Source organism: Girardinichthys multiradiatus, chromosome 21 (genome assembly GCF_021462225.1).
Source record: "Girardinichthys multiradiatus isolate DD_20200921_A chromosome 21, DD_fGirMul_XY1, whole genome shotgun sequence".
Classification (NCBI taxonomy): Eukaryota; Metazoa; Chordata; class Actinopteri; order Cyprinodontiformes; family Goodeidae; genus Girardinichthys; species Girardinichthys multiradiatus.
In genome coordinates this window covers 36,394,891-36,408,544 of record NC_061813.1, presented here as the reverse complement: position 1 = coordinate 36,408,544, position 13,654 = coordinate 36,394,891, and the positions used below count along the sequence as shown (strand labels likewise).

The window sequence follows — 13,654 nt, the reverse complement described above, 5'->3', positions numbered from 1 at the left end:
ATCCATCCTTCTTTCTGTCTTTCCATCCATCATTGATCTGTCCATCTGTCTGTTCATGCATCCATCCATCTTTCTGTCGTTTCATCCATCATTGATCCATCGGTCCGTCCACTTTCCCGTCGTCCTATCCATCTTTCTTTCACTATACAATTACTGTAAAAATGCCAGTTACCACTTTACAGTGACTCCTTGTATCTGATTTTTTTTAAAGTGCAAAAATGGGTCAAAACATGAGAAATTTGAGTCTGGAGAAATGTGGCATTTTCATATGAAATGTGTAGGACCTCTAGACTGGCCTATGTGGTCAATATGGGGCTGCAGAATAGTATAAAACCACCAACACTTTGAATGTGAGAATCAGAACCGTACCACTGACCACTGGAAAAAGGTGGCCTGGTCTGTGTGTGGCAGTTACCCAGGAAGCACATGGCACCAGGATGAACTATGGAAAAAAGGTAGGCCGATTGAGGCGGTTTGATGCTTTGGGTGATATTCTGCTGGGAAATTTTGGTCCTACCATAGATGAGGACGTTACTATGACATGTACCACTTACAGAGGACCATGGAAACCTTTTAATAGAAGCGGTATTCCCTGGATTTTTTAAGTGAAGTGATTTAACACATGCAATGTCAGAATCAAAATCAGCTTTATTGCCAAGTTCGTACATACAAACAAGGAATTTGACTCCGGTACACTTTGCTCTCTGGTTTTTGTTTTTTGCATTAAATAATATACATATTCAGGGGTTGGACAATGAAACTGAAACACCTGTCATTTTAGTGTGGGAGGTTTCATGGCTAAATTGGACCAGCCTGGTAGCCAGTCTTCATTGATTGCACATTGCAACAGGAAGAGCAGAGTGTGAAGGTTCAATTAGCAGGGTAAGAGCACAGTTTTGCTCAAAATATTGAAATGCACACAACATTATGGGTGAAATACCAGAGTTCAAAAGAGGACAAATTGTTGGTGCACATCTTGCTGGCGCATCTGTGACCAAGACAGCAAGTCTTTGTGATGTATCAAGAGCCACGGTATCCAGGGTAATGTCAGCATACCACCAAGAAGGACGAACCACATCCAACTGGATTAACTGTGGATGCAAGAGGAAGCTGTCTGAAAGGGATGTTCGGGTGCTAACCCGGATTGTATCCAAAAAACATAAAACCATGGCTGCCCAAATCACGGCAGAATTAAATGTGCACCTCAACTCTCCTGTTTCCACCAGAACTGTACAATATACATGGCCGGGCTGCTATAACCAAACCTTTGGTCACTCATGCCAATGCCAAATGTCAGTTTCAATGATGCAAGGAGCGCAAATCTTGGGCTGTGGACAATGTGAAACATGTATTGTTCTCTGATGAGTCCACTTTTACTGTTTTCCCCACATCCGGGAGAGTTACGGTGTGGGGAAGCCCCAAAGAAGCATACCACAAAGACTGTTCCATGCCCAGAGTGAAGCATGGGTGTGGATCAGTGATGGTTTGGACCATGTGCATCCAATGGTTCAAACATTGTATCCTGATGGCGGTGCCGTGTATCAGGATGACAATGCACCAATACACACAGCAAGACTGGTGAAAGATTGGTTTGATGAACATGAAAGTGAAGTTGAACATCTCCCATGGTCTGCACAGTCACCAGATCTAAATATTATTGAGCCACTTTGGGGTGTTTTGGAGGAGCGAGTCAGGAAACGTTTTCCTCCACCAGTATCACGTAGTGACCTGACCACTATCCTGCAAGAAGAATGGCTTAAAATCCGTCTGACTACTGTGCAGGACTTGTATATGGCATTCCCAAGACGAATTGACGCTGTATTGGCCGCAAAAGGAGGCCCTACACTATACTAATAAATTATTGTGGTCTACAACCAGGTGTTTCAGTTTCATTGTCCAACCCCTGTATACAATATACAAATATACACATATATAAATAAAAAGGTGCATTTGCAACATCTGTATGCTGTTGTTTGGTACTCTATTAAATGTTCAACAGAGAAACAGCCTGGGGGAAGAAACTGTCTCTGTTGCGGCTGGTTTTAGTAAACAATGTGACAGTTGTAGTCCATGTTCTCGATCCCACTCACTAAACGTGGAACAGAAGCATGGTTAATTTGGCCTAGATGTTATTTACATATAAAGGTTTTGTGTTCAGCCATAACAACACAGCTAATTTGTAAATATATATTTAGACAAATACTACAAGTTCTTATAAGTACCACAAAAGGCATCCCAATTACCACACGTGTTACTTTCACCTCAGTTCGAGGATGATAGATACATCCAGTAATTGGGGCATGTGGTATGATTTTGCAGAAATCCATCACAACTAAGGCAAACACAGCACCTTGCAAAACTGCTGATGCACCTTAAATTATTTTAAAATTTGTACCCTTGGAACTTAAATTGGATAAATGGTTAATTTGGATTGTATGTGCAGAGTTCGGTTATAAAACAATATCCCAAAGTTTAAACATTTCACAGAGCTCAGTTGATTACGTAATCTGAAAATAGAAATCATATGGCACAGCCACAAAGGGAGAATTAACCAGAGAAGATGCCAAAAGTTTTGTGGAATCTCTGCGGTGCTGCAGAGATCCACAGTTCAGGTGGGAGAATCTGTTAACATGAAAACAGTAGTGCAGTCCAGAAATTGGACCTTTATGTAAGAGTGCCTAGAAGAAAGCATTGTTGAAAAAACCTCTGAAGATGTTCATTTTAAAAAGTTAGTCAAAAACCATGTAGGGGCACACGGCAAACACTTGAAAGAAAGCACTCTGGTCAGAAGAAACCAAACCTGAAGTTTTTGGACTACAGGGCAAACACTGTGTGGTGGAAAGCTAGCCTTTCATATCAACCTGAATCTACCGTCCCCATGATGAAACAAGATGTTGGCTTTTCTACAGCAGGAACAAAGAAGCTGATCGGAGTTGATGGAAAGGTGGATGGAAGTAAAAACAGGATAATACCGGACAAAAACCTGCTTAGAAGCTTCAAAAGTTTGAGAGCAGGAAGACAACTCTAAACATAGAGCCTTGTATCATCTACCTTCCACTTAATCGGGCACCACAAAAATGTCAAAGAGTTCAGTGGGGTGTGAATAATTTTACAAACACTATTTAAAAATACGAGTTTCTGCAAACACTGAAGGATTTTTTTTATGGAAGCATCTTCCCTCCACAGGTGAAGTACAGTCTTCTTTGATGGCTGCTTGTTTGTTGTTGCTTCTCATATTCATTTTTATTTTTACAGGATTAGCAACACAGACAAGGAAATATGGTAATGATCGCATAAAAAAACCAGTGCAAAATATAATCAAAAGCTTTAGGAGGGGAAAAAAGCAACTCCTGTGGTCTGAAATTCTTCTGGCCTAATTAAGAAGAAGTCTGAAGAGTCCCAGTTCTGAATAACATTGATGAAATATGTTCCTCTCATATTGCTGAAGAGATCAAAATCCTCCTACACTCCAAATATCCTAAATAAACATTCGGTTTTGAAGTAGATGATTAAGAATTACAGTTGAATTTCAAATTTTTAAGAAGGGAAAAGGCTCTTCTGTTTGTTTATCTTTACTTATAAAGGATGTGGTCGGCATTACCAAAAACTGCATAAGGTTCCATTTTTAGTCCTGCCTAATTTGCAATTCTTGTCCCCCTGTTTGCATCCAAACTGCCATTTTATCTAGAATGTGAAGCGTGTTTTGGGGCAAAAGATCCATACAAATATTCTCCTACCTGCCTAAATTATGCCATAAGTTATTGTCAATAGCAGCAGGAGATTTTACATCCATAACCCCTTCTTTTAAATCCTTGGTTTACTAACCTGAAGCTCAGAAGGGAATGCAAATTCACAACAATGAAATAGTAAATATTCAAGCAGACTCATATTCCTCTTTAATAGACTTTGGATAATACGGTTTATTGGCATGAATATTTCTTCAAATACATTAGCAAATATCATGTACACTTCTCATTTGAACTTGATGGTGTCTTTTTTTTTAAAGTTGTCCCCATTCTTTAATGCCTCCCTGAGAACAGCGGTCGTTCTGGCATTGCACTTTCTAAATTCCATCCAAAAGTTGTGCTGTTGGCATCTCTCATTCCTAACGCAGGGGGAAAAAAATAATTACTTCCCCGCGCAGCATGCAGGCATTAATATTAATAAGCTGCCGAGGTACACTCTGCGTCCCTAACTCCTTGTCATTTAAAATGTGAGTCCATGAGATAGTGCTCTAAATATATCTGCTGACAGATCCAGTGCAGTAATGAGCTTGAATCAAATGTCTGTCACAATATGTCGCCGTTACTCCTCGGTGACACCATCAGGCTCTTCAGGTTGATGGATGGGTCAGAGGTGACTAATTTTAAAAATTGTTGCTGTGGGTCAGATTTTCGTCATTTTTTAAAGGCCCAATCTGGGAGAGAAATCAGAGCCTAATTTGACCTTGAGTAATGGCCGATGTCGCCCTTGACACAGCAAGAGACAGAGATAGTCCTTGGTGGGTTTACATCATTATTTCATAGTTCACAAGGGGTTTATTTGGAGCTTGTATGCACTACTGTGAAATACTGGAAGAATATTTTAAATAATTTTAAAGGATGTTAAACATTGGAATTAGAGATTCTGACAGTATGATATCTGAGAGTATCAGAACAAATACAACAGGTTTAGTAAGTAAAGTAAAAAACTTTATTGGCCCCTTATTAGATATAAAAAACAACAACATTGCTTCAGAAAAGCACAGTGCATAAAAAACAAGAAAAATGTATAAAAAGCAGGTTTAAAAAGACATTTTTACCTGTCTTTATATAGATCAAAGACTCCACCAATCTCAAGTCCAACAGACCTTAAAAGATAGAATCCTATTTCCATAAAGAATTATTTATTTTAAATGCTGATAAATGGTTTGCATACAGCAGGATTACAATGCCCTTTAACAACTAGGGAAAGTCCTGCTGATAATGTCATAGCTTTGTAGACTTTTAATAGATTAATTCACAGAATTTGAGTTAAAGAAAGGCATACCTATGTGTGAATTTTAAGGCAGCTACTTAAGAACACTGCCTAAGTAGCTACCTTAACCAGTGGCTCTCATGTGTCAAAAGGAATCAATCATTGCAGAGCAGCAGTACACCGCTTTTTCTTTGAGCCGATCAAAAGGAATCAGTCAATATATCAGGAAGAGAACTGTGGACCTCCACCATTCTTGGATACAAGTACTGAGTCCAACTGCTTAAGTATAAATACCATGGAAAGATAACATTCAGAAATAAGATGAGGTTTGTGTCCCAGAAATGAACAAGGCCAGAACATACAGGTCCTTCTCAAAATATTAGCATATTGTGATAAAGTTAATTACTTTCCATAATGTCATGATGAAAATTTAACATTCATATATTTTAGATTCATTGCACACTAACTGAAATATTTCAGGTCTTTTATTGTCTTAATACGGATGATTGTGGCATACAGCTCATGAAAACCCAAAATTCCTATCTCACAAAATTAGCATATTTCATCCGACCAATAAAAGAAAAGTGTTTTTAATACAAAAAACGTCAACCTTCAAATAATCATGTACAGTTATGCACTCAATACTTGGTCGGGAATCCTTTGGCAGAAATGACTGCTTCAATGCGGCGTGGCATGGAGGCAATCAGCCTGTGGCACTGCTGAGGTCTTATGGAGGCCCAGGATGCTTCGATAGCGGCCTTTAGCTCATCCAGAGTGTTGGGTCTTGAGTCTCTCAACGTTCTCTTCACAATATCCCACAGATTCTCTGTGGGGTTCAGGTCAGGAGAGTTGGCAGGCCAATTGAGCACAGTGATACCATGGTCAGTAAACCATTTACCAGTGGTTTCGGCACTGTGAGCAGGTGCCAGGTCGTGCTGAAAAATGAAATCTTCATCTCCATAAAGCTTTTCAGCAGATGGAAGCATGAAGTGCTCCAAAATCTCCTGATAGCTAGCTGCATTGACCCTGCCCTTGATAAAACACAGTGGACCAACACCAGAAGCTGACACGGCACCCCGGACCATCACTGACTGTGGGTACTTGACACTGGACTTCTGGCATTTTGGCATTTCCTTCTCCCCAGTCTTCCTCCAGACTCTGGCACCTTGATTTCTGAATGACATGCAGAATTTGCTTTCATCCGAAAAAAGTACTTTGGACCACTGAGCAACAGTCCAGTGCTGCTTCTCTGTAGCCCAGGTCTGGGGAATGCGGCACCTGTAGCCCATTTCCTGCACACACCTGTGCACGGTGGCTCTGGATGTTTCTACTCCACACTCAGTCCACTGCATCCGCAGGTCCCCCAAGGTCTGGAATCGGCCCTTCTCCACAATCTTCCTCAGGGTCCGGTCACCTCTTCTCGTTGTGCAGCATTTTCTGCCACACTTTTTCCTTCCCACAGACTTCCCACTGAGGTGCCTTGATACAGCACTCTGGGAACAGCCTATTCATACAGACATTTATTTCTGTGTCTTACCCTCTTGCTTGAGGGTGTCAATAGTGGCCTTCTAGACAGCAGTCAGGTCGGCAGTCTTACCCATGATTGGGGTTTTGAGTGATGAACCAGGCTGGGAGTTTTAAAGGCCCCAGGAATCATTTGCAGGTGTTTAGAGTTAACCCGTTGATTCAGATGATTAGGTTCATAGCTCGTTTAGAGACCCTTTTAATGATATGCTAATTTTGTGAGATAGGAATTTTGGGTTTTCATGAGCTGTATGCCAAAATCATCCGTATTAAGACAATGAAAGACCTGAAATATTTCAGTTAGTGTGCAATTAATCTAAAATATATGAATGTTAAATTTTCATCATGACATTATGGAAAATAATGAACTTTATCACAATATGCTAATATTTTGAGAAGGACCAGTAATCTAAAGATGTTAATTTTTGGTGAAATTGTGTGCAGTCTGACTAACTGAAAAGTAAAGTGTTTGGTTTTGAGGACATTTGGAGGAAAAAAGTTGAAGCCTGCACGCCAGAGAACGTCATCTCAACTGTAAAATCCGGGCGGCAACATCATCACGTTGTGTGGGTGTTTTGCTGTAGGGGACTGGTGCTCTTCACAAAACAGATCAAGACGATAAACAACATTATGTGGAAATATTGAAGAAACATCTCAGGATATCAGCTTGATGTTGGTTTGTCTCAATATGAATTGTCATCGCAATTTTCAACAACTATAATCACAATTATTGTTCGTTCGCAATAATGTGCAACTTCATCTAATAAATATTGCGTTCAAGATTAAAGTTGGTTGTAGTTAAGACACAAGAAGACTGGTTTATTGTTTTTTTTACCATATTTAGAAATTGCCAGAAGAGCTACTGTAAATACAGCAAAGTTATAGAACATCAGCTAAATATTATTATAGTTTTAAAATAAATGTACTTAATATGCAGAAAATGTTGTTAAGCTCTTTTACTCTTTTATTTATTTAACTGAAAATAGTGGTAACCCTTATAGCTTGTTGCCAACATTTGTTTTATACAAGGCCTGTGGTATATCTTTTTGCCGTTCTGCTCTGTATGTGATATCTTCTGAAAAGTTAATGTTAGCTATTTAGTTGGCTGGATTATCTGACCCAGTAGAACAAATATTGTTTGTTTGGATAACAGGAAAACGTGGCAACTGTTGTAGCTTGTTGCCAATGTTAGTTTCAAACAAGGCCTGTGGTCTATAATTTCTGCTGTTTTGCTTTTGCTTTTAAAATAAAGCCTGAAAAAGTTAATGTTAGCTAGCTAGTTAGCCAAGTTATCCGTACCAGAAGAATGCCTGAACAATTGCTTTCTCTTTTTTTAATTGGAAAGCATGCCGACCCTTGTAGCTTGTTGCCAACAATGGATTTAAACTAGTCATGTGGTATACCTTTTTGCTGTTCTGCTCTTTGTGGGGAATCGACAGAAAATTTGAAGTTAGCTTGTTAGTTAACTGGTTATCGGTCCCAGTAGAATGCCTGCAGCAGGCTGTGAAGCTTGTTGCCAACATTTGTCTCCAAACAGAATTACCTTAAAACAAAGTGATGGTGTTGCTTCTCTGTATTTAAGGCCATGACTGTATTTTTGGAGGTAATGAAAACATTTCTAATCAGCTGACTTCATGAAGCATTAAATGGGTGAAATGTTTCAGGAAATCCCTTCAACTAACGTACTGATTGATGTGGGGAAGGGGATCGCTATATAAGACCAAAACATTTTCTGTATTGTCATTGGTATCTCAAAGAAAAAACAAATGAACAATTTTACTGGTTTTGAAATGAACTCTCTTGTTTTTTAAACAATAATTCAAAAATAAATATTAGTTGAAGCTCAAGTATTTGTGGAGACTGTTGATAAAGCTGAAACCGGACACTAGCTCATCAGCCTTCCTAAGGGGTGTTTAAAAGTTTGGAAAATTTGAATGGAATTAGGTTTTATAATTTCTTAACTTATGTAATAGGTACTTAAGTGTGGAAAATGTACAGACCCTATTCCTTATTCCATCGTGTTAACCATAATTTGTGTTTCTAAAAATAAGGGCTTTTTTACAGTCATTTGTTTATATGATGTGACTTATATTTGATTTGCCATATTATGACTTTAGTTTTGTGAAACGTATTGGTGAATTTGGTTTTTAAGGTCCTCACAGAACCCATAAATAAATGAAAGAAATTAAAGAAATAAAATATCAAATTAACTGACCTTCTCAGACCCTCTCATATCAGGGTTTTAGATAATAAAAAACAAAACAAAAAACTTTTGGTTAATTTTTACAAGTCAAACAAAAGCAGCATCAAGAACTGTGTTTTAAATAGTATGTCTTTAATTTAAGATAATCTGGTCAAGACTTGACAAATTTATGTTTAAAAGTGTATATTTATTTCAAGAGCAGATGTAAGTTGGTCCAGATGCCAAATTGCAGTGAAATTGCCTTTTACCACAATGTCAAACTGGATTTCACTTTCAGTACCGATTCAAAATTTGTGGAAAGTACAGAAAATACATCCCCATTAGGCAAGTACTTTGTACTTGTTTTGAAAATATGTATGAGCTGTGTCTAAAAAAGAGTGGGAAAGTTGACAATTGTAAATTAAAACTAGCATTCGGGCCACAAAATTTAAATTATAGATCCAGTAATACATTGCTAAAGTCACCATTGGTCTGATGGAAAACATGTTCTTGATTATTAACCAACTTACCTTCTAATTTCCAGCTGCATTCAAATGCGGACAAAGGTGATGGCACCGTGAAGTACGTCCTAACCGGAGATGGGGCTGGCACCCTGTTTCTGATTGATGAAAAGTCCGGAGATATCCACGCCACTAAAAGGCTGGACCGGGAAGAGAAAGCCATGTACACGCTGCACGCCAAGGTCTTGGACAGAAACACCAATGCAGAACTCGAACCTGACACTGAGTTTAACATAAAAATCCACGACATCAATGACAACGCGCCAAGATTTGAAAAGGAGGTGTTCTACGCCAGCGTTCCTGAAATGTCTGAAGTTGGTGAGTTTTTGGTATGGTTTTCAATAAATGTGCTTGTTAGTTAATTTTTTACAAGAGCCACCAGGCACAAAAATGTACCAAAACAATGCAGCCCCTCAGAGAATGAAAATCGAAGAGCTTGCCATGGGTCTTCTTGCACGAGCCTTGTGTTTTGACAGCTGATTGACAAGCACAATTGTTAGAGATGCACCAATAACAGTGTTCTGGCCAATTTCCGAAAGCCTTTCTGATTTCTTGTTGTGAGAACTATATTCACAGCATATTCAAAATATTCTTTCTAGCCTTCCTGCTGTAATTAGTTGTGGATATTTACAAACACTGCATGAAAATGTAGGTGAAAATGTGTAAGGAGTTTACCTTACAAACCTGACCCAGTTACACCAGTTCTCAAAGGCAGAAATTCCAGCAAACTACTGTGAGAAGTTTGTGGAAAGATAGCCAAAACATTTGACCCAAGTCACAAACTTCAGAGGAAAGTAATGAAATATACCCAAACATGTCCCTCTGTCTCAATTTCCTGGCATTTAGCAAAAATAAATAATTTTGGAAATCCTGTAATTGTTAACACAGTTAGCATTAGTAATTGCAGATTGTTGTGTGTAGAGAAAATCTACCCTTACAAACTCTCAGATTTTCAAAAGGTTGCCAACATTTCCTAATCCAGCATAATCCATAACAGAAAAAACAGACCAACTCTGATGCTATACAATCCGCCTTCCTGTTATCTACTATCTACTGAAGAGATATCTCTCTCTTTCATTAGCAGCCTGAATGAGCAGAAGGCACGTTTCAGTAGGAAATGCTGTCATTTTAAATTGTTCCTTCCATCTCTGTGCTTCTCCTCACTTGGATTTAAACAACCCAACTGTAGTAAAATTAGCTAACTTAGTCTTTTCACTTTAGTAACAACTTCCACACTAAGAAATGTTTTCACTCTCTTAGAAAAAATGTAAACAATATGAGTCTTTCATTTACACATGACTTGTTCATGTTCTTCTGGAATATTGCTGTCCAGTTTTTTACGTTGCCACTACCACAAAGGTTTTTATTGACCAATAAGGCAAAAAAAAAAAAAAAGCCTTACTGAGTCTATTCTGCTAAATAGCCCCTGCAGCAAGTTAAATGTGATTTTAATTTCAACTTTCTGTGAACACAACAGACAAGAAATGTTGCATCTATTTGGGCAGAGCTTATAACAAAACGTATATGGATCCGATTAAGCAATTTCATTTACATTTACTCCAATTTTAAATGTGTTGTTTGGTTACACATAAAACAACAAGCCAAGTTTTTAGATTTATGTGATTAACTTGTCCATAATCCATTGAAAGTTCTTGATCTATAAAATCAAAATTTGTCAGCGGTGAGGCAGATTTCACAATTTTTACATAAACAACTTTTTTTCAATTTTTAAACAGCACAAAAACCTTTAAATAACTGCAGTTTCATAAATTTTTTTGATTAACTTATTCCATTGACTGCGTTTGTAGGTAAATTAAACCCAAAACTCAGTCAGATAATTGTTTTATTATTGAGATATTAAGATAATTATTTTCTACATCTTGGCGGGCCCGCTAGGCCACCGCCCTTATTGTCGGCGGTCTATAAAACTAGGTAAAAACTCCACCATTTCTTTTTTTTTTAAATATATTGCAAGAGGAGCCTCTAATCTTCACAAAACAATTCCCCAAATGAGTTTTGCACAAATATCTTTAAGTTTAACAGCAACTAAAACACAGGCAATGACATTTTAAGGTCCCTCAGACATTGCTGACTGTAAACAAAACGGTACACAAAGCACCTTTCTTTTTGCGGCACTCCCACATGTCTCATATCATAACAAACTAGAGATACTCACCTCTCTAACAAGGTATTACTTGTCTTGCTAGCACCTTCTCAGGTGATGTGATTTGCTTGCTCATTACAGTCTGCTGGTTGCTGTCCACCAGCTGCTAGCTTGCGCGCTATTCCATTAGCTTCCAGTCATGTTTGCAACTGTACATTTTGATGACACACAGGGTAAATGTCATAACCAAAGGCTATGTCATATGCAGAAGGACTCTTATAGCACTTTTATTTAACCAGATTCCCTTTTATTTCATATTTATGAGATGAAAAACACATTTGGGAAAGTTTTGGCACCCTTTGCCTTAACTGCCATTTCCGCCTGGCACATTGCCCTCTAAAACGTTTGTGGAACATATATGCTTCAACCTGTTCAGTTCCAATTTGCTGCAGTAATATTGAAGACGTGGATGAATGCAACCTAAAAAAAATCCTTTATGTCTTACCTTTACACAGGTACCAAAAGTTTGCATGTAGGCCTGTGGAGCTATACTTGATTTATTTAAGGTATGTAATTTCAGGCGGAATTTGCTCCAAAACCCCTTAGGGCTTAACAGGTTAAACACCTTCATTTTGTATTACTGCTGTGCTACACTGCAGTGTTTTCTTTAATTGTAGACTGTACTGGGCTGTCTGTGGGACAGACAGCAGGGGGCGCTGCAGCAAGCATGCTCATTCATTTGATTAACCAAATATATGTGCATGGATAGTTATACAGTTTTACAAGCCATGCAGGTTAGATTATGAGTTATACTTGAAAACTAGTCACAGACAACATGGCAAGCTAACTAATGCTAGGTAGCTAATTCACTACAATCCATTAATAACTGAATGTTATTGATATGATTGGACGGCTTGTTTTTACAGTGTTTTTTTTTTGTTTTGTCTTAAATTGCACCGGATGAGGAAAGTTTGTTGCTATATTTGTGATGGACTTCCGTTTTAATATACGCTGGGTTTCCCATAAGTTGCATGTTAGTTTTCAGTATAATCACCTTTTATTGTGCTGCTGGTACCACTATCTTAACAAACTCTTATGACAACTCTTGTCATAAATAAAATTATAAATAACAATGCAGACACTTAGAAAAGCATGCAATTTTAAAATAAAATTGTTTAGTCTTTCATATTGTATTTAAGAAGTGCTAAGAAGTGTCATTATGTGTCTATATTAATATTAATATTACATCAAAGCAGCCTGAAAGTAAGTCAGTCTTTTTGCCATATGATGAACTTCATGCAGTCAGAGCATGAATTTCTGTGAGGTTCTGGAGGTTTCTTGTACCAGAAAGTTTGCCTTAGATCCTCTGGGCTCTGTAGATTTGGAGGATGGTTTTGCCTTGCTTCCTGCTGATGCCATTAGATTGCATCAGATTTGGATTTATTGAGGTTGAGGGCTTGGATGAACACCTCACTTCTCTTTTTCAGTGTTCTTTGATCCCTGCCTACATCATTTTGATGATGCTCCCTGCTTTTCTGATGAACTGTTTTGGCTGGAGGGCAAATTCCAGGCGCATGCAGCCTACAAGTCTCATGTTGCTCATTTACAGCTCAGTGGTCATAATGTTATGGCTGATCAGTATATATTTAATAGAATATGGTGAGACACTTTTAGATGCAGAAAAGACAAGCTGTTGTGATAATATGCTGCTTGCATTCAGCAGCTTTTCAGGAGTTTTCTGACTGTTTGGTTGGTTGGTCAGCCTCATTGGGCATTCATGATAAGTAATGCCATTTGCCATTTTTAATAGGCAGCAGAAATATTGAAAGTTTAGATTGTCACAGTCTTTCCAATTAAGTGTTTGCTTCAATGCACTCCATTCAAATTCACATAATGGGAATAAATCGGTTGGCATGAATATAAACAAAGCTTATGAAAATAATGCATGCAAGCTGAAATCAATCCTCAATTACACAACCACAAATTAATACACAGGAGCAATCAAGGGTAAATCAAAAAACCAATTGCCTTTATGACAAATAACAATACTCAATTTGGAATTCATAAATGGGGGTCCTCAGATTTCCCAGCTGCATGGGCTGCGAGGAAAGGTGTGTCAGGGTCACCGCTACTCATGTGTGGACTAATAAGCTGCCTCACATGTTGAAACTGAACATGTTACTTTATCAAGGCAGCCAGCCATGAAAAATCAGCAACCCCACCTCTTCCCCCCTTTACGCTATCGGTGGAGGAACTAAGTGAGACAGATGTTCAGGGGATCATTAGTATGCACAGAGACAGTCAGACCCAAACAGGACATGGCAGAGGTCTCCTGAATGCCAAGGACAGTATCTGCAGTGTGGGTCA

At 38.4% G+C, this 13,654-nt stretch overlaps 1 protein-coding gene across 1 annotated transcript in view; it reads left to right on the top strand.

Moving 5' to 3' along the window:
• Positions 1-13,654, top strand: part of cdh10a (cadherin 10, type 2a (T2-cadherin)) — a 57,806-nt gene that overhangs the window by 23,921 nt on the left and 20,231 nt on the right. Inside the window, exon 3 of the mRNA XM_047349080.1 lies at positions 9,207-9,501. Coding sequence (XP_047205036.1) covers positions 9,207-9,501 — 295 coding nt within the window. The remainder of the gene's footprint in view (positions 1-9,206; positions 9,502-13,654) is intronic.